Source organism: Lasioglossum baleicum, chromosome 19 (assembly GCF_051020765.1).
Source record: "Lasioglossum baleicum chromosome 19, iyLasBale1, whole genome shotgun sequence".
NCBI lineage: Eukaryota > Metazoa > Arthropoda > Insecta > Hymenoptera > Halictidae > Lasioglossum > Lasioglossum baleicum.
Window position 1 is genome coordinate 3,619,366 of NC_134947.1, and position 22,208 is coordinate 3,641,573.

Consider the following 22,208-nt stretch of genomic DNA (forward strand, 5'->3'; position numbering starts at 1 on the left):
AATACACGTTGTTCTTTTAAGTATATCTTCATGTTCGATTGTTATAAAATTGATCTTGTTCCAGATTCTCCAGCGTTATCAGACTGAATATCATTACGAGAACCTGGATTACCATATCAACTCTATGTACACGCCTAAAGGACCCCTGAACTTGAAATTCATCGACAGGTAGGCCGCTTCGAAGAAGCAGCGAACGATAAATCCATTATTTCTAGATTGGGGATTTTAGGCTATACATTTTTGCATACGCATTCGCCGTCTAGTTATTTATTACCACGTTTTTATTAGCTCGCTTTCTTGTCTGTCTATCTGTCTGTCTGTTTGTTTGTTCGGTACAAATTTTGCAATTCATTTTATTTTGGTATATGTACAAAAATAAAAAAAAAGAAAACAAGTAGCAAGGTGACTTTACACATTTAACGAATGTCTTCGACGATCTATCTATACTCTATACGATTCTTATTCATTATCTTCGTATCACCTTGAACTCCAGTTCACCATCAGGAGCGTACATGAACGTGATTTTGTATTCGAGTGGTTCGCGGTGGGTACTCCAATTTGTAGGAGCGTATTAACTGAAACATACAGTGACTCCCACTAATATGTATATTCGGACACTCTTAAAAACACCATAACCCCTTTTCAATATTAAACTATGCGATTTGAACTTTTTTGGGAAGCTAAAGCAGGATGTGAAAAGGAATTTTTTCAAAAATTGCATTTGGTCGGAATTGTAGAGAAAATATTGAAAGTTGCATTTTACAACTTTTTTGTATAGACCTATGTATATTGAAATTTTAAGAAATACGTTTTGTAGATCTGTGTAAATTATATGCACCGTGGAAGTTTCATAGAAATCGGTTGATGCGGGAAAAAATGACAGGCATTGAAAGATGTAAGAATCCTTAGAATTATACTGCAGATGGAGGCCGAAAATCGTGAAAAACTGCAAGTTTTACCATCTTTAAGCGTTTGTAGCTCATTACAACGTCGACCGATTTTGATGAAATTTCCAGAATATGTTTAATTGATACAGATCTACGAAACGTGTTTTCTAAATTTTCCATATAAGCCCACATAAAAAAGTTGAAAAATACAACTTTTAGTATTTTCTCTGCAATTTCGACAACTTGCAGTTTTTTTTCAAAAAATTTTGTCACGTTCTGTAGAAAACCAATTGTTCTAACTTCTCCAAAAATTTCAAGTCGTATATTCCAATATTAAAAAAGTTATGGTAATTTTAAAAGTGTCCGAATATTAGTGGGAGTCACTGTAATTGTTTCGGAAATATAAATTGACAGGAATTAGTCGGATTCATTCAAAAAATATCAATTAATCTTGCATCTCCAAATCGGCAAACCTTCTACCTAAACACATGCGAGCACAATGACCATAGGGCAACACTCTAGAGCCCATTTGTGGATCTCATTATCGAAGTCGCCAGGTAGTTCTCCATCCTCTGTTTTAATCTCTTTTCGATCCTGAAACAAATCGTTCGCAATAATATGTTTATACTTCTAATCACATCTCTAATCATTAGACTGCGGATCTGTATGCAAAATAAAGAAATGTTTGCATTGATTGCAAAACACAGGAGCCAAATAACAATTTCATTCTTCTTTTAATTATCTTATTGAGGTGAAACTAATACACTGGTGGCCTTAAATCTTTTTAATACCTCGACTGTTTTAAATTGTACGTATGTAAAAATGTTATTATAATTATTAGATATTATTAAATGTTATTATATGATAAGGAGATCTCGTTGAATAATTTGTATCGTCAATTTTTTCGCCGGTCAGGTGAATCTTTCGGGATTTAGACGAGTCAAGGCTGTCGATTGCGATAGTATGGACCACGAAACGTAAGGTCAACCGAAATTACCTTTTTATGAAATCGACGGTGACCACTTCGATGGGGGCGTGTGATGTACGTTCGAACAGTATGCGGTTGTAGAGCTGGTTTCTGCACACGCGTACGAAATTTTCGACAAAATCTCGCAGTGTTTAGAACAATCAAATATTTCAGCATGTTATCTCCGGTAAGATAAAAGTCTACTCTATCGAGTGGTATAGTTCGAATTTCCTCTGGACTCTTATTTTTTGAGATAAATTGAAAAATATCTTCAAGAATTGGTGCAAAAGTGGTGTCTCTCCGTCTTTAATCATTGTTTAAACATGTTTAAACAATCATAATGTATTAATATTGGATATCACTGTATTCGGGAAAGTCTACGCAATCTTTTGCTGCAAAGAACAAGTCAATATCTTTTATAATAACATCACAATATTTGTTTGAAGTTGAAAAATATGTCTTTTTTTCAAAGCCTTGTTCCTGAAAAACTGCGCGTATAGGAAAAAAATTAAAAACAGATTCGGAATCAGCGCGAAAAACTCTATAAGAATGACCCTATAGTAATTGGGGAACATAAAAAAAGTTGAAATTTGTTGGACAGTGTAATTCTACTCCATTCAATAAAAATAGATAAGTTAATGAAGCCTTGTTTCATTTAATTCATACATGTTAAGAAAGACACACTAAAAATATGTGTTAAAAAAAATTGAATTTCTAATGTTTCATAAACAGAAATTTTTTACATTAATTTCAGATTGTGCTATTTTTTCGTCCCGGTGTGTACTAACGATCTTCTCTCATTGAGAAGCGCACTTCGCGCGAGACTCGACGTCAAATGAGACTACTGGATCTTGCCCCGCGTCCAGCCCTCCCTTCCACACATACGTTTGATCGCCCGCTAAGTGGGTAACGTTGCGAATTCCGGGCGCGCTACGAGGAAGAGCTTCCCACCCGACTATTTTCTTCACGCCCTCCCTTTCACTCCAACTCTAATCTCTATTCCACTTTCTTCGTTAAGGGTGCGCCTACAGTGCATCCTACGACCGACAGACATGGTGACGTCAGAGCCGTCTGGCAGACATTTCAAATGTGTGGGTAGGCCCAGGTAGGCCCAGGTAGGCCCAGGTAGGCCCGTCTGTGAGGCCCTTCTAGTTTTGTCCTGCATCAACCGACAGGACGGCCCTCGCGCCATATATTTCGGTGCAGCGTTCACTTCAAATAATTTTCATGTCGCCAATTTTGAAGTATCCGTATTTTTAAAAACGGGTCCGTAAAGAGGACACTTGGGGCTATATTATTATTATTTTTATTTTTTTTATTTTCTGGTGCTTTCATAGCAATGCACCTGTTTAAAACAATTGCAAAATAAGCTATGAAAACAAATATTTTCTGAACTGAAATAATTTTTATTAAATACTCTGATGGTTTCACTATGAGTACCCAAAACTAAGTTTCATCAATTTGCTAGTTTAGCCGTTATAATTTAATGAAAATCTTGTGACACACACCTCATATTACACGTCCGTAAAACCAACAGTTTTCAAGATTTCAAAGAATTCTTTGAGATACGTCTATATTTTGCTAAAGACTGCAACATATTCAAATTTGAACAAAATTCGAAACAGTAGTCCTATCTCGCATGGAAAGATTCATGTGCACTAATTGTATACATATAGATTAACTCTCATGGAAGTATGGATACTCGAAAATAATTAAAAATTAAAACCATTAGAAGAAACTGCGATTTACATAGATCAATCGTAAGCAAAAAAATTCAAATTGCAATTTTTGAGAGAAAACCTCTCTTAAATCCATTTAGTTCGTTATTACTTTATTGTCGGAGCCACGAAGAAAGACTCAGACATCTCCCTATACCTCAATAGCAATTATGTGCTATAAACCTTCCAGACCTCCACGGTCAGTTTTGGGCTGCAGCTAATCATCTTGGGGTTTCCCGTCAAACCCGCACACCATGTGCAGTGACTCTTTTCTCTGTCTTCCACTTGGAAGACACTTTTGGCCAAGTTGAGATGGGACACCTTTCATGTAGTGAAAAAACATTTTCAATTTGTTTATGTCCAACAAGTAGTCCAATACAATGCCCGTACGAAGCGATAGCGGAACAGCAGTGGGTTCAAAGTAGTGCAGAATTACAATTGAATTACTCGAGGAATCGAAATTATTAGGCCGGAAAGAAAATTCTTGCGGTTTTAATTAAAATCAAAATAACAAAAACCGTAAGGACTTTCTCTCCGACCTAATACAAACTAATTGATTACATTGTAATTCAGTCATATTGTAATTTATAATTCATATCTTCATTCAATTAAAGTTCAATGTAATTCGTAATTGCAATTGGAGTACAATTATAAAATGGCGTTACGTATTCTTAAGGAGGACGAGGAATAGAAACTACACCGCATGGACAGCAAACAAGAGCATATGAAAGAAAAACATAAAAATATATCCGCACTTCTACAAAGTTCTGGATTATAATTTGGAGAGCTGTATTTTAATGTAATATGTAATTCAGTGATGACGTAGCTGAATTACTATATAATTGAAATACAATGTAATTCAATTGTGTAATTGAATTAGGAAAACTCTGAGTGGGTTAAGATATTACACCGTTACCCGCCCACTACTACGCGATTGTCGGGGGTGGCAAGGCGCCATCTCGTATGGGTCCGAACTGGTGACATTGTATTGATGCGAGCGTGAGAAGAAGCGTCCCAGGCAGGACTACGGTGACGTGTCTCTAGGAACGAATGAGCGGCCGATTGGATCAGAGCGGAGGAGGCAGACCTCGTTTCACACGCATTTTCGGCTGTCGACGAAATATTGGCTACAGCGGCCACACATACCATGTAGCGTGCAGCGTCGAAGTCAAAATATTGCGACTACGGGCGCGGCTGTGGTGGGGATAGGCAGACCTAGCGATGATAGGCTCGATTTGTTTATGTGCCGTTCCCGGGGCTGTTCTCTATGGAGAGGTTTATGACAGGTCATTACTATTGAGCTGCAAGTCGACACTTTCTCGGACAACACGTGTTGACTTGTGTTAACTTAAAAATTACTTTACAGTAAAACATTATGAACAGGACGCGCTAAAAACAGCTTTCTGAAAAATTGCTTCGCTTTCGATCGCCCAATAATGACCCGAACATTTGAATGCCCAATGTTTTATAGCCGCTACGCTATCGTACGTCGCACAGTGGTGCAAAATCCCCAAGAAATGGCAATAATTCGTTTATTATGTCATTTTTAAAAATCTGTGTGTATTGAAATACATTACAGTATTAATGCATCGATCATAGATTGTAATAGAACCTAACCCAAACACTGACATTGGAAAGAACTGTGACATACATTTGAAGGAAAAAATTTTGTCTCATTTCTTTGTTGTTTTTGTGTATATGCACACTCCTTGATTTTCGAAAGTTTGATAGCGTAGATATTATTCAGTGCGGTGAGTACATTACTTTAAATTATAAAAAATATAAAGCTAATTATTAATTTTTTTGTATGTTATTGGGTCTCCGAGTCCCACCGATTTTTATTTGTTTATAATCCAAAAGTTGGCGACTTTTTGTGACTTTCCGACAAAATAAAGTCACGATGGTTTTGGAAAGAGCGAGGTAAACGATTATTTCGAATCCACATTTATTAAGATTAAGATTTTTAAAACTAAGAAAATATGAAAACACTATCCGAATACCCAAAGTCACAAGTTTTTCATTAAATTATATCATAGTGTAACCATAAGAGTATTTAATAAAAATGATTTCAGTTGAAAAAATATTTGTTTTCATAGTTTATTTTGCAATTGTTTTAAACAAGTCCATAGCTATCATAGCACCAGAAAATTGAAAAAAAAAATTATGATAATATAGCCCCAAGTGTCCTCTTTACGGCCCCGTTTTTAAAAATACGGATACTTCAAAATTGGCGACATGAAAATTATTTGAAGTGAACGCTGTTTCGTCCTACGCCGGACGAAAATCAAAATTATTTGATTTTCCTCCTACGTCGTCAGACGTCGAGGCCCCATGGGGTTTGTCCATTGTTACCCTTCTCGAAGTACCTGAAAAAGGTTCGGCTCCCCGTGATTTTGACCATTTCGTCAGACGACGGGCCCACTGTAAGCACATTTTCCGGAAAAGTCGGCCGTACTGGCACCAACACATGCCTCTCGAGGCGCTCGAAACTCTCGTCTGTGTGGTCGGTTGTAGGACGAAGGACGAAAACGGCTCCACTGTAGGCGCACCCTAACGCGACCAACATCGATTTTCCCGATCGTGGGACCCCCTCTGTCCAGCTTCTCTCTTCTCGTTTAACCCCCATTCTCGTTTTTATACAGGTTCCGCACTCCGAAGTCGCCCTTTTGCAAGTCAATTTCACCCTTTCGCAAATCAATTTCACCATTGAGCATTCAGACCTGCGTATAATTTAATCGAAATAAATAAATAAAATCAATTTTATATATTCTTAATGGGTGAAATTGATTCGCTAAAGAGTGAAATTATTTTCGCAAAAACCTATAAAGTTTTTAGCGTCAGAATCTGCTCCTTTCCGAAGTTTTTCTTCTGTTTTATGCGACCGAGCAACATTTTGCTCGCATGATCATCCAATTAAGCGAGCACAATGAACTCGAGTGCTTGTCTATGATAAATCGCATGCATGGTAAAATAATTATACATATCTCGCTCGCAGTAATACACTGTGATTCCTGTCAACAGTTTCGCGTTTAGAGAGCTTTTCACGTTGATCGAAACGGCAACTCGGATGGAAACAAACGTGCAATACGGCAAGGAAAGGTCAGACAGACAGGTATAGACGCTTCCGAGGATTTATATTGTTTTCAATGTCGCCGGTCGTTTACCCTGCCATAGTCCGGCCACTCTAAGCGACCGTAATTATCCTTACGGGCACCGTCGTGTCGCTTCGGTTCTTCCACGCCATAATTAATCCTCCGGCAACCCTCCCTCTTCCAAGTTTTCCCCGAAATTCTATACAATTGTACTTGCAGCTGGCAGCTATTCCTTCTGACGCGTTAACGGTAACGTTAGCGTTTCCGCTTTATAATATTTGTCATTGTTGTAATATCCTGCAGTTTCTACCGTCTTTAACTCTTAGCACTCCAGTGGTGACTTGAAATCACCACGAAAAATTGCTGTACCATTATTCAAAAGATTGTTTACATTCTTAAACATGTTGGTAGCTAATCAATTACTAAACCTTTAATTATTGTATGAGGTATTACACTCCGGGACGAAGATATAGCACACTTTGAAATTAATGTAATTTCTGTTTATGAAACATTAGAAATTCCATTTTTTTATACACATATTTTTAGTGTGTATTTCTTAATATGAATGAAATGAGACGAAGCTTCATTAACTTATCTTTCTTTATTGAATGGAGTAGAATTACACTGTCCAACAAATTTCAACTTTTTATATGTTTTCTAATTACTGTTGGGTCCTTTTTATAGAGTTTTTCGCGCTGATTCCGAATCTGCTTTTAATTTTTTTTCTATATATACGCACAGTTTTTCAGGAACATGGCTTTGAAAAAAAAACATATTTTACAACTTTAAACAAATATTGTGATGAAACCACCCTTTGTCGTTTGCAACGTTGACGTTTTTTCGAACCAGAAAGCAAAATATCTTCGCCCGACATAAGTTGCCGCCAGTGGCGCTCACCATTGGTACGGCCGTTCGCGCGCCGCGCCGTATCCCGCCACTGGCATTTTGCTTTTTTGTTCGAAAAAACGTCGACGTTGCAAACTTCTAAAGATAAAAGTCTGCTCTATCACGTGGTATAGTTCGATTTTCCGCCGGACCCTTTTTTTTTTGAGATAAATTGAAAAATATCCTAAAAAATTGGTGCAAAAGTGGTGTCTCTCCGTCTTTAATCATTGTTTAAACATGTTTAAACAATCATAATGTATTAATATTGGATATCACTGTATTCGGGAAAGTCTAGAGAATCTTTTGCTGTAAAGAACAGTTCAATATCTTTTATAATAACATCACAATATTTGTTTAAAGTTGAAAAATATGTCTTTTTTTTAAACTGCATTTTCTCAAAAACTGGACGTACAGGAAAAAAAATTAAAAACAGATTCGGAATCAGCGCGAAAAACTCTATAAGAATCGCATAGTGGGAATCGAAATACTTTTTGGCTGTTGGACAGTGTAATTAACCCTTTGCAGCTGTTTTAACTTCGGAGCTGTTTTAACTCGAAAATGAAACATCTCGTTCTAGGTAGAATAATTTCGTTCTATACGATTCTTTTCATTTGATGGATTTGAAATTGATATACACTCCGAGACAGAAAGATAGCACATCGTCTATTTCTCCTCATTTGGTAAATTACACTAAAGAAAATGAATATTTTAATATGTCAACACATTCTGACATGGCTGTACGTGCAATGTACTGAATATCATCCACCATATTTACTTCAATAGAATTTTCGAAATGAAAACGTAAATCAAAGTGTGATGATATCGGCGCACAGGTTCGATCAATGATAAAACACAAGCAATTTTGCAAATTAATTAAACACTCAACGTTTCGATCCTGATGTGGATCATTTTCAAGAGTAAAATTTTGCGTCTGAAAAATAATGATCGAACATTGATCGAACCTGTGCGTCGATATCATCACACTTTGATTATCAAAATTACGATCGACAAACATATTGAATTTATGAAAACGTAAATATTGGGGCACACAAGCGGGACAAAATGATAGCACAAATAACAGTTTTACATTTGTCAGTTGTACAGAAGTTACTGAAGAGCAAACATTCATTGCAAAACGTAATTGATATAGTGGGTACTAGCTTCTTTCGTGCTTATTTAATAAAACAACATACTTAAGTGTCAAGAATGGGTCGTGGAAAAACACTAAGCGTATGTGAAAATACGATATTGAAGTCAAAGGAAGAACAAGATTGAATTACACAAATATCAAAAACTGTAAATAGATGCCGAAAATTTATGAGCTTGTTAAAAAATCCTGAAAATTACGGGAAACAGAAAAGTTCTGGGCGCCCACAAATTTTAACTGCCCGTGAAAAACGTGCAACATTGAGAATAGCACCAAATTCGAGGATGACTGTGTCATTTCTACTGACGTGTTGCCATAGATTATAAGCATAGTTAATAAGAGTAGGATATTGTAACCGTAATTATTAAGAATATTCATTAGTTATAAATAGTCATACTTCGCTACGTTCATCTGATCCGATTCTCACATCATACGATACACCCATTCTTATCTTAACCCTTGTATAATCATAATATCGTAATGTATTCCCCGTAGCAGTATCACGTAGCATTCACCGTAATCATTAATCGCGCATCTCATAACATCCGTAGCGTTATGTCTAACGAGACATCGCGTAGAAGATAAGACACCTATGTGTTCGACCTCACGATCCTAAAAAGAGTTCAGTTAATTCAGTTCAATTCGGACAGCCAGTCTGTCACGTTCGTTCAAGACTCCAGCGAGGCTCGTCGCCTCCTGGATGTCCCGGTCCGGACTCCGACGAGTCCTCGCTCTCATCCGCCTTTGAGCGGTCTTGCTATATCACGCGCTTCTAATTCATTGTAATTTCATTTCATACGTTACAAATATATTCCCAGTTATTAATTGAATAAGTGAGTCTCGCTTAGTTCTTCTCCCTACATCCTCGCGCTTGCGATACTCTCCTATTCGATTAGCGTTCGTCGCTATCAATTACGAAAGCTCGTGCGCGTCAACGAACGCGAGACGGAGGACAACAGCGGGGTATCCTCCGTCAACCGAGGACCACCAACGACGTGATCTTCCCAGGACGAGTGAGGGTCATCGTTCTACCTACGACGACCCAGCCTGATTCGACTGTAGCCGTCAACGAGCAAACGAAGGCAGTTCGCATAAAGGAAACCTGCCTGTATTCACCGATCGCCATATAAGTAGCTAAATATTTCCCTGCAAAGATTCACGCCGTCTCAGTTATCTCTGTTCTCGTCCGCCGCTTTGGGCGAATCTACTACCTGTAAGCGTTAAGTAGTACATATACCCATGTTCGCGAAAGTCGTGGTTCCCAGTCAGACGTCGGACGTAACGTGCCGCGTGGACAAAAGGTTGTATCGCATTTGAGCGTCCAGTAAGGGGAATGGGTCGCGGAACGATAGTTTCGCGAATGTCAGACTCCGGGACGTAACAACTGCGAGACAAATTGCCGAAAGTGTTGGCGTAAACACGAACGGGGAGAATGTACGTTGTGTTTTACAAAAATGCAAGCACTTAGCGCGAAGAGAATAGAAAAATATACCTTGGTTAAAGAAGGAGCACAAAGGTTGTCGCACACTAGACCGACACGGCGTCTACCTGCACCGCGCCGCTAGGCCGTTTTGGGTTTCTTCTGTGTATTTCAATGGGGATGCGGACAATAGGCCGTACCGACGCGGCAGGTAGACGTGCTAGAGCGGCTATGTATCGGGAGGGAAAAAATGCGCACACGATACCTGCCAGCGCCGACATTTGACTTTCTTCTATATAGTTTCAATGGAGGTGCGCGCACTAGACCGTCACCGCTCAGCACCGACACGACGTGCAACGTCTCGGCAAAAGGGACATTCTCGGCGAGAATGTTTTGCCGGCCGCTCGATGTGGTGTTCGAACGGAAAACGACTAAACGACTAAAATGAAGATCGCAAACAATAGAATTGGTTCGTTGATTTCGTATATTTGTCAATTCATGACAATTTTAGTTATACTATAGTTAGTTATTTAAAGTTTTAAATATTTATAAAAGAAATTTTACTCGCATAACTTAAAAATACTGCAAATTTTGCGATAATTGTTATCCAGACGGCATAAACAATAGTCTCTTTTTAATTTGATAAAAAAAATCATTTGTAAAAAGTTCATATTTTATCACAAGAAATGCAGTAATCGTTGAATTTCACAGAAGTTATTCGGGAAATCTAGTTAATTGAAAATATTTGTTCTATTTACAAACAATCATTATCGATGATAGACATTATCTTTGACTGATAAATATCCATTATAAAGGACAACAATTCTTTTTGGTCATATGGAACCGTTATCGATGATGGAAATAATTTTTGGCTATTAGTATTATAGTCTTATTTATTATAGTCGAACTGAACTCTTTTTAGGATCGTGAGGTCGAACACATAGGTGTCTTATCTTCTACGCGATGTCTCGTTAGACATAACGCTACGGATGTTATGAGATGCGCGATTAATGATTACGGTGAATGCTACGTGATACTGCTACGGGGAATACATTACGATATTATGATTATACAAGGGTTAAGATAAGAATGGGTGTATCGTATGATGTGAGAATCGGATCAGATCTAGTATAGAACGAAATTATTCTACCTAGAACGAGACGTTTCATTTTCGAGTTAAAACAGCTCCGAAGTTAAAACAGCTGCAAAGGGTTAATTATTATAACTATCTTTTAAATCTTCAATATAGGCCCACATAAAAAAGTTGTGAAATGCAACTTTTAGTATTTTCTCTACAATTCCGGCCCAACTGCAATTTCTGGAAAAATATCTTTTCACATCCTGCAGTGAACTAATTGCTCTAGCTTCACAAAGAAGTTCAAATCGTACAGTTCAATATTGAAAATGTTATGCCTGTTCATAAAACTTGGGGGAATGAATCGACAAAGCTCCGGCATTATGCGACCTCTACTTATTTATTATTTGTTTAATTTCATCGTTCTTTTTCAATTGCCAAAATTTCTGTCACCGTAGAAAAAATCCCGAAACCGAAACATTAGCAGAAGAGCGAAGATTGTAATGGAAAAATGAATTACGCGGCGAGTAGCTTGATGCTGTGCACAGTCAGGGATGAGAATCCTTGCGGGCAGAGTGCGCGTGGTGGGGGTAGCTACCCTTGAAGGGTATATAATGAGGCCCGTCAGGGTTGATCGGTTCATTTGCGCCACGAAATTTGTGGAACGTTCATCAGTCGACTAGTTATCCGTACTTACCTGGCAAAGTTGTGGTTCTGTTGATTTTCAAAACAGCAACATGACGGAGGCGATCTGACGACTCTATTTGTAAACACGCGTTTAGTTTAGCATCGTGCCGTTCATAGTTTAACAAATAGAACTCCGAAGTTGTGATAATTATCCCTTTTGTTGCATTGTGCTTGACTTCGAATTTGTTACGGAAATGTCTGTGCCGGTGACGTGGATTAGAAACAACATGCTGAGCTGCGACCAACACGTAAGTGTTTGTTTAAATACTTATTATTAGACTGCGCATCTTTATGCAAAATAAAAAATGTTTGCATTGATTGCAAGACACAGAAGCCAAATAGAAATTCCTTTCTTCTTTTAATTGTCTTATTTAGCTCAAATTAATACACTAATGTCTTCAAATCTTCTTAATTCGTCCACTGCTTTAAATTGTACGTGTCCATTTTCGTTATAAATGCATAAAATCCACAGTCTACTTATTATTAGACTGCGGATTTTATGCATTTTTAATAAAAATGGGTAATTTCTCACTGTAAACAAATTTGAATGATTTAAACGTACTGCTATACTAGTTCTAATCTGTTAAATATATTCAACAAGATATTAAATATTTATTTCACACCAGAGCTTGTTGCAATTCAGGTAGAAAGTTTCTATTTCGCATAGAGATCTGCAGTCTAACTACATTGTAAATGGACTGCTACATTTGTTTGTTGATTTTCACCTTGATACTCGTGGTATTTTTATATTTTCCTTTCTAACAATAAATCAACTCATTTTTACGGGATTAGTTCTACGCTCTTGTAGCATTTGCATTCAGTTACTCGCACTCCACTTTCTACACATAATTTCTATATTAAATAAAATAGCTGCTTCAATGCGCAAAATGAATATTTGTCAGTGTAGTAGTCGACACCTTTGTTCACGCTTGTAACACTAAATTTAAAGTTTTGAGGCTGAAATTATTGTACGCGAGTAATTAAAAGTTAAATATTCGATATACTACGTTTATTATAACAAAATTTAGCGTGATTTCTAAGTAAAATGATTTCCGGCTAACTTGAAAAATAAGTGTTTTGGTAAATTCTGGGTGATCGTTATACTGAGTATGTTTACCTGTGACTATCACGCCTGTATGGAAACATAATACTCGCGAGGTTCAACGTATTCGAGAGTTACATGGCAAAGAAACAAACAGTGACACTGCCTTCTCAGGCATTGTTCTGATTAAAATAATCCCAATTATCAATCGTAAATGTTGAATATCTAATTTAAAGATGCCTTCGGCGCTATCGTGTCGATCAATTAATGCATCTTATTAAAATAACTTGTTTTTATTTTATACTCGAACTCAGATTGCTATTTAATAAAATAAAGTTCTCATTCATGATTTGAAGAGTAAGATTTTCTTCAGTTGATTATATAATACGGAACGGCATTCTAATGTTTACTCTTTTTCACAGGGGAGACAATTGACAGAAGCAGAATTGAAGTTTCAGAGATCTCTACAGAGTCTCTCCATTCCGGAGTGGTATCGGAACAAACGCTTGAGCCCGCCGAAAATTTTTAACAACACTCCGGTTGATCGTCGCTCACCATCTTGGAAGGATCCTGATTGGAAAAGAACTTCTGTGACGAATTTGAACACATTAACTATATCAGGTATCTATTGCCATTCAATCTAATTAATAAAACTATATAGAGTTGAAAGTTCGATTTAAATTGGGTCGCTGAAAGTTGAATTTGAATTCGTATGTAAATATAATGATTAAAAATTGAATTTAAATTGATATTTACAGTAGCGGACGAAAGTTTAAGACCGCTCTAAAGAAGACGATAACTTTTTTAATATTGTACTATACGAATTGAACTTTTTTGGGAAAGCTAGAGCAATTAGTCTACTACAGGATGTGAAAAAAACCTGTTCAAAAATTGCAATTGATTGGAATTGTTGGAAAAACACTAAAAGTTGAATTTTTAACTTTTTTATGTGGGCCTATATTGAAAATTTAAAAAATACGTTTTGTAGATCTGTGCGTATTAAACGTATTTTATAAATTTTCAATATAGGCCCACATAAAAAAGTTAAAAATTCAACTTTTAGTATTTTTCCAACAATTCCGATCAATTGCAATTTTTGAACAGGTTTCTTTTCACATCCTTTAGTAAACTAATTGCTCTAGCTTCCCAAAAAAGTTCAAATCGTATACTACAGTATTAAAAAAGTTATAGTCTTCTTTAGAGCGGTCTTAAACTTTCATCCGCTACTGTATCTGAATATAATGATTAAAAGTTGAATTTGAATTGGGATTTAAATACATATAATGATTGAAAGTTGAATTTCGATTTAAATTGGGTCGCTGAAAGTTGAATTTGAATTCGTATATGAATATAATGAATAAAAGTTGAATTTGAATTGGGATTTAAATATAATGTTGGAAAGTTGAATTTGAATTTCGATTTAAAAGAATTATGTGACTTAAACCACTTCCACAATTATCGTCACATTTGTCATTTACTAACAAACTTCTGCCATCGTTTACAGACGCACCAGCACGTAGATCGCAGGAAAAGCCAGAACCGAGCAATCCGTCTACAGGCACCTACAAGATTCAACGCCACCAAAAATCTCCAAACTCGAAACAGCAGAAAGCTCCATCAACAACGACAGAAAAGATGGACACAAGTATCCCACACATAACACCAAGACGTGACATCAGCAAGACATTCCCAAAAATGTCTCCGTCTCGAAAGGTGAGCAACATCAACATCGTGCTCAGTCGAAAGCCTTATCCTTTAGAGCTACCGCGTCAAGATGACGTGGATCAAATTGACGCATCGAATTACGGTACATACGTGATAATAAAACGTGGGAAAACTGCCAAGAAGACCAAAAACGACTTGTCCAAGTCTGCAGAAGACTCTGAAATCACTCCGCAGAAGACAAGCTCGTCTAACAAGAGAGAGAGCGAGAGAGAAGAGCAACCGCGCGCGCGCAGAGTCCGCACAGCTTCGACACCAAAATTCTCTCCGGGTAGTCTGCTCTCGTCAACGATCCTTGAAGAATCTCCGAAAGGAAAAAGCCTGCCTTCGGAGAACATTCTGAGGAAACTCTCAATCTTCGAGGACAGCTGGAAGGACGCATCGATGCGCGATGACTCTAACAAGGCCTCGCAGAGTATGGAATATAGAAGTTCGACTTTGAAATCAGAGTGTGATAAACCACTATCGGTCAGCTACGAAGAGATATGCAAAGATGGACAGAAACTGAGAAACTTATTAGACAATAACATCCGGTCAATCGAACCAATCCTCTTCGAGCCAGTGGACTCTCCTAATTCATCAACTTCGGTTCGAGAGATCGTGAAGAAGGTGGAGAACATTAATATCAGCGAGAGAACTCCTGCGAAGCGATCCCACCTGAAATGGAAGAAATCGATGGTTCCTGCGGAGTCGAAGGATCTTGCAGAGTCTCCGAAGACTCCGGTGCGGCTGGAGAAGGATGCGAAGTCTCCCTGCGCCAGGACCCATAACTCCAGAAGGATGTCGACAGTTCCTGAGGAGTTGAAGGAGCTTCAAGAGGTTTCAACAATGCTGGCGCAACAGAGGAAGGAGATGGAGAGAAATAATGCAGACTCTCCCGCTACTAAATTCTTCAACTCGAGAAGAACGTCATGGGGGTCTTGCGAGATAAAGAACGTTGAAGAGTCCTCGAAGAGGAAGGACACTGGCCAGGATCCGGATCAGGCAAACTCTCCGAGCACCAGGTTCCTGACCTCGAGGAGGAAGTCGATGGAGCTGGAAAACTTGGTGAGGAGCAAACAGCCTCCTAAAGAGAAGAGCGTGGTCCGAGAGATCATCACAGCTGTGACAGCGAGGGCTATCAAGAAAGCCCTGTTGCGAGAGCAGAACAACGTTCCTAAAGCACAGCAGAATTATGTGAAGGCCGTGGTGGACGCTTTGGAGAAAGGGAACTCGTCGCTCTTGGATGAGACTATTCAGGAATCGTTCACTTCGACGATCAGAAATGAAGTCGAGTTAGGAAGTGCTAGCGAGTCGGATGCGAAATCCTCCTCGACGGCACTGTATTCCAACGACACCGAGAACAGCGACTCTGAAGGAAGGTCTCCAGTTTTGGTGGAAAGCGATGACAGTTGCAAAACCATCGACTTCGATATGTCTTTGGACCAAGGCAAGGCTTCGGAGCAGAAACATTGTCAAGAAGACGACTCCGTTTATTGGATTCCGGTGGCCAGGTGCAAACTACCCAGGACTAGCTCCCTTCTGAGCATGATGTCGAGACTCTCGACAAATGGCAATTCATCTCCGTGCGTCAGCCCCATCAGGAGCGACAGTGAGAACGAAAACGCGCATTCCGTTCCATGGGGAGCAACGTTCAGAAAAAATCCTGCGCTGTCCAGGAACCTCTTCAAGATCGACGAGACCGTCGTCATCGATTCTGGGTACTCGGATAAATCCGATAAATCACCGGCCGGCTGCACGACCACAGATAGCAACTGGTCCGAAGACGCACAGTATGAGAGTGCAAACGAAGTTGGTAAGAACAGGATCACGAGAGCGTCCAGGAGGAAGTCTGGCATTGGAACCACGTTCCGGGTTAGCAAGTTTTTGCGATAAAAGGAAAATAGTTTTCTTACGGATAACGAGTTAGACAGCGGATTTGATGCGTTTATTAAAAACATTAGGAGAATTTAGAAGTGCTGTTATACTGTTTTCAGCCTGTTCGATTTATTTTACGGTTTCAATAATTAGAACGTTTGTGTGGTTCGTAATTTCTGTACATTAACAAAACCAAAATGGCGATATATTATTCATTGTTGCTTGAGAAATAGAATTTTAGCGGTAATAACAGATTAGCTTCCTCAACGATAGCGAAAAGGGTAATCGCGGCTCCTAGCAACATTTATGTACATACCCTCCAGGGCAATTTGTTATTCACTACTGAAGAAATCGAATTGTAATTTTGCTAAAAGGAGACTAGTTTCCGGGACGAGAAGAATAATTTTCTTAGCAATGGTAGTAAGAGAGGTTTTGGCCCTTAGGAGCGCCGTTGACTTGCCGTACGGGGTAATTTTCTACTTATCATTGACTTTGTGATAGAAAAAGTTGGGGCAATATATTATCTACTCTTAAGAAAAGAGACTTTTAATGTTTATAATCTTTGTAATTAGTACCCTCCTGAGAATGAGGGTAGTAGAAGATTATTTTTAGATCTATAGATCACTGTAAAAGCCAGAATCATTCCCCCCGGGGCAATGTTTGTTCTGCGTTCGCGTTTTGCGGTTCTTCTGCGAGTTTCTTGTGATATTAGATTCGCTTGTGATCGAGTATTGATAGATTTAGAAACGTTCTTGCAACGTTTCTAAGCTGCGTTTTGCGTTTCGTCGTTGAACGGACCACTGATTTTCATATTTTAATCCGCCGAGGACGAGTTAACTCGTCGATTGTCATCGACTCGGACTTCCTAGATATCATTGATGTTATTGTATATGCTAAAAAAAGTCGCACTGCAGTGGCCGAAATAATGTATAATGTATGTTCATTATGTATTTTTACATAAAAAATTAAAAAAAATAAAAATTCAATACTTAGTTGTAAATTAATTTTTGTAGTGTTTTTAATTTTAATTTCAGACTACGCCTCTCTAATCCCATTTTCCAATTCTGAAACAGTGCTGTACTGTTTCCCATTGTCGTATAACTTTCCTGCTAATATTCCCCAAAGATTTTCAATCGGATTTAAGTCCAGATTCCTTGATGGCCAGGGTAAAACTTCAACTTTTACCCTCTCAAAATAGTTCTTAATTGTTTTTGTACGATGTATTGCTGCATTATCGTGTTGAAATATTAAATTAGGTCCACCAATTTTGTCGGCATATTCATCCAGTATGCATTCCAATAGTTTCTGATATTTTTAGCATTGGTTGTTGGAGGGAGCACATTATCGGAGCCTTACCGTTCCACCCGAATACAGCCCGACCAGGTCTCTCTCCCTCCCTCCCGCCCTCCCACCCTCCCTCCCTCCCTCCCACAAATCGTTTGTCGTCGCAACGACCATATACATACGTTCACTAAAAACTTGGAAGTTGACCGACAATTGCAAAGGACATCGCTTTGCAACAATTATACAAAGGCGCATAACGTTCTCTCGCTTAAGACTAATGATAGGTTCACATAGCCGCATCGGCTGATTTACTGCATCTACTCTTATTTTCGTTTTCGTAAGTGTTATGCATTTATATGTTTTTATTTCGCAAGAATGTATTCTACACATTATGTATGCAGTCAGTCGACTATCAACAGTATTAGTGTAATGATGTACCTGTTTCAAAAATTCTTTGAAAACTATCGAGTACAAGATACGAAATAATATTAGGTGTTCACGGAGAAATATTTAAAACTTACTATTGAGAGTGCAATTTTTTGAAAGTTTTTGTATGGTAAGTACACAGATTTATAAAGTTTAAGAATTACCAAAAATATTTCATGTTCGTTTAATATTAAAGCACAATGACACGGGGAAATCGTTAAATGCTAGCGAAAAGTGCCAAATTATTGCTTTCCACAATTTATGAGTCTCTCTAACAGAGAAATTGCAAGAAGATTGAAAAGGTCATTAAATGTCATAAACAATTTTTTAAAATTAAAAGAAAAATACGGCAGTAAAAAATCTACAGGTAATCCAAAAAAATTAACGCATATAATAGGGACAAAGATAAAATTTTTCAAGAAGCACGGCAAAATATATGCTCAATGCCTCTAAAATAAAAATGAAATTACATTTGCCAGTTGGTGTTCGACGTGCACAGCAAGTTGTGAGATCGAGTGGGACACTTAAATATTCTAAAAAAGCGAAAAAACCTCCGCTAACTGCATGAATTTCACAAGGAGGAGAGATTAAAGTTTGCAGAATATCATATGTCATGGACCGAAAAGTGGAAGACGGTGATTTTTTCTGATGAAATAAAATCTAATTTGGACGGCCCAGATGGGTATTAATATTACTGGCACGATCTGCATGATGAGAAAGTGTAAAAATGACAAGAGTCCATGGAGGAGGATGTGTAATGGTTTGGGCTGCATTCGGCTGGAACGGTAAGACCCCGATAATGTGGTTCCCTCCAAAAACCAATGCTGAAAAACAGGGATTCATACCGGTATAATACCGGTATACAAAATAAGGGTATTATACCGGTATTACCCCAATAACCTTTATAGAAACCGAAATACCGGTATTTTCGGTTGTACGTTGTACCGAAATACCGGTATGATACTATTTGAAAGTACCGATATATTTTCTCATATTTGCCGGTAATTTTTTAAATTTTCTTATTTTATTCAACAACAACAGACGTCTTGCGACAACGAACAAGCGATACCGCGACGACGCACGGAGACCGCCGCGCTGCGGAGCGCGGAAGGCGGAAATAATTGAATACGCGGCAAGGCCAAAGGCACATAGGATTTTTGTTTTAATAAAGCAATCTTTCATTTTGTCATTAGCCATCACGAACGACATACGTTTTCTCAGATCCCTCACCACCTCCATTTTTCCTCCGTATATACCACTTTTTCGATATCGGAACGTTATCCGTTATTGTATATATTTAATACTTTATACTTACTTTTTAGTTGATATTAGAATATTTCTTATTCATTATAGTTCATTAGTGCGTTATTTTAGTTCGTTTTTAGTTTTTCTAGCATTAATCTTAGTACAATTAGAGTCAGTGTCAGTGTAAGAAATGGGTCGAAGGAAGATAAATGCTGTTTTTGAATACTTCGAGTCAGGGCTTGAAAACAGTTATGATATCGGTTTCGGTCCTTGAAACAGTTATGAAGGACCGATATTCTGAATAACTGTTATGAAGGCCCGAAATTTTGGTTGATATCGCTTTCGATTACGGTCCTTCGTACATGGATATCGGTCCTAGCATAACGGTCTAGGTCTAACCAACTGCATCGACTGGTGCAGTCAAAAATGTAGGTTTCCGTTTTAAAAAAAAGTGCAGTTGCATTGTTCTGATGCACCGATGCACAAAAGTGCTTAAAATTAATTATGTAGTATGCACCGTCTGATGCCATTCAACTTTTTCTTATAACATTTTCCTCTATTCCCGACCGTTTAGGAGGTACAGTGTTGTATACCCGATAACCTATGTAAACGCCGATACATCACGACAACCAAGCCACGGACACGTCAGCCTAAACTTATAAGTTATTAGAACTAGATAGGACTATACAACCCTCAGACCTTGTCCTTTCCACGTCATACTTTCGACAACGCATCCTTCCCACTCCCTTCCACATTCTCCTCTCCAAAATAGGTTATATTTATTATATATAACCTATTATATATAACCTATTTGTGTATATAAAAATATAGGCCGTTTATTACCGGGGAGGATTAGGCTTGTTGGGGTGCCTTAAGACTCGTTTCCAGGATTGCAGGGGTGCGGGATTCGCGTTCTCATTTCTCGATAATACAAAAATGGAGTGTTTCTATCTTTTTTCGTTTACGAGGCGTAATTTGCATTATTCGGCAGCATGTAGCTATGAGAATGTTCTTCGCCTTGGCTACTGGGAGACCAAGGAAGAATCTTTTTCGTTATGTCAAATGGAAGTGTCGCGGTGCGAGCTTCGAAAACGACTGACGAAAAAATTGACTTCTAGCCGTCGAGCGTTTTCAAAGGTCCCTCTATGTATTCGAGAGGGGGTATTGCGTGAAGAACCTTCTATGTGGTGAGAAGGTGTCGTTGTGAGGACTCTTCTATGTATGCGAGAAGAGTGTTCCTCGAATGGAACAGTTGAAGATCGCCGATTGCCTTTTGATGTGAAACGACCACGGATTTGTTTTGACAAAATAGCATCAACCAAATGAGAACACCATGGTCGCTCGGCGTTTCTTTCCAGAGGCTTCCAAGAAGGCCTGACTGGAAGGCGAAGTAGGGTGACACCCGACTCGGACAACACATACATTGTCTCTGTGATTTGAAACTATCTAAAAGGTAGCGTCTGTATGTGACGGAACATACATCGTGTGATTCGTTTAGTTCAGTGTCGGATTATATTTAATTTTCCAAGTGAGAGAAAAGAGCTGCTTTCTAATGAAATTGAATACACGTTCGTCTTTTAAGTATATCTTCATGTTCGATTGTTGTAAAATTGTTCTTGTTCCAGATTCTCCAGCGTTATAAGAGTCAATATCATTACGAGAAGCTAGATTACCATATCAACTCTATGTACACGCCCAAAGGACCCCTGAACATGAAATTCATCGACAGGTAGGCCGCTTTGAAGCAGCAGGGAACCATAAATCCATTATTTCCAGATTGGGGATTTTATATAGGCTATACATTTTTGCATACGCATTCGCCGTCTAGTTATTTATTACTACGTTTTTATTAGCTCTCTTTTTTGTCTGTCTGTTTGTTTGTTTGTTCCGTACAAATTTTGCAGTTCATTTTATTTTGGTATACATACAAAAATAAAAAAAAAGAAAACAAGTAGCAAGGTGACTTTATACATTCAACGAATGTCTTCGACGATCTATCTATACTCTATACGATTCTTATTCATTATCTTCGTATCACCTTGAACTCCAGTTCACCATCAGGAGCGTACATGAACGTGATTTTGTATTCGAGTGATTCGCGGTGGGGACTCCAATTTGTAGGAGCGTATTAACTGAAACATACTGTGACTCCCACTAATATTCGGACACTCTTAAAAACACCATAACCTTTTCAATAATAAACTATGCGATTTGAACTTTTTTGGGAAGCTAAAGCAATTAGATGACTACAGGATTTGAAAAGGAATTTTTTCAAAAATTGCATTTGGTCGGAATTGTAGAGAAAATATTAAAAGTTGCATTTTACAACTTTTTTGTATAGGCCTATATTGAAATTTTAAGAAATACGGTTTGTAGATTTGTGTAAATTATATGCACTGTGGAAGTTTCATAGAAATCGGTTGATGCGGGAAAAAATGACAGGCATTGAAAGATGTAAGAATCCTTAGAATTATACTGCAGTTGGAGGCCGAAAATCGTGAAAAACTGCAATTTTTACCATCTTTAAACGTTTGTAGCTCATTACAACGTCGACCGATTTTGATGAAATTTCCAGAATATGTTTAATTGATACAGATCTACGAAACGTGTTTTCTAAATTTTCCATATAAGCCCACATAAAAAAGTTGAAAAATACAACTTTTAGTATTTTCTCTGCAATTCCGACAACTTGCAGTTTTTTTTCAAAAAATTTTGTCACGTTCTGTAGCAAACCATTTGTTCTAACTTTTCCAA

The 22,208-nt window shown here is 38.1% G+C and overlaps 1 protein-coding gene across 1 annotated transcript; it reads left to right on the top strand.

Moving 5' to 3' along the window:
- The first annotated feature begins 12,072 nt into the window (after window positions 1–12,072).
- LOC143218355 (uncharacterized) lies at window positions 12,073–16,517 on the top strand. Its single transcript, XM_076443488.1, has 3 exons — window positions 12,073–12,126; window positions 13,334–13,541; window positions 14,425–16,517. Exons 1-3 carry the CDS (start codon window positions 12,073–12,075, stop codon window positions 16,515–16,517), a joined length of 2,355 nt encoding a protein of 784 aa, XP_076299603.1.
- Window positions 16,518–22,208: the final 5,691 nt, after the last annotated feature.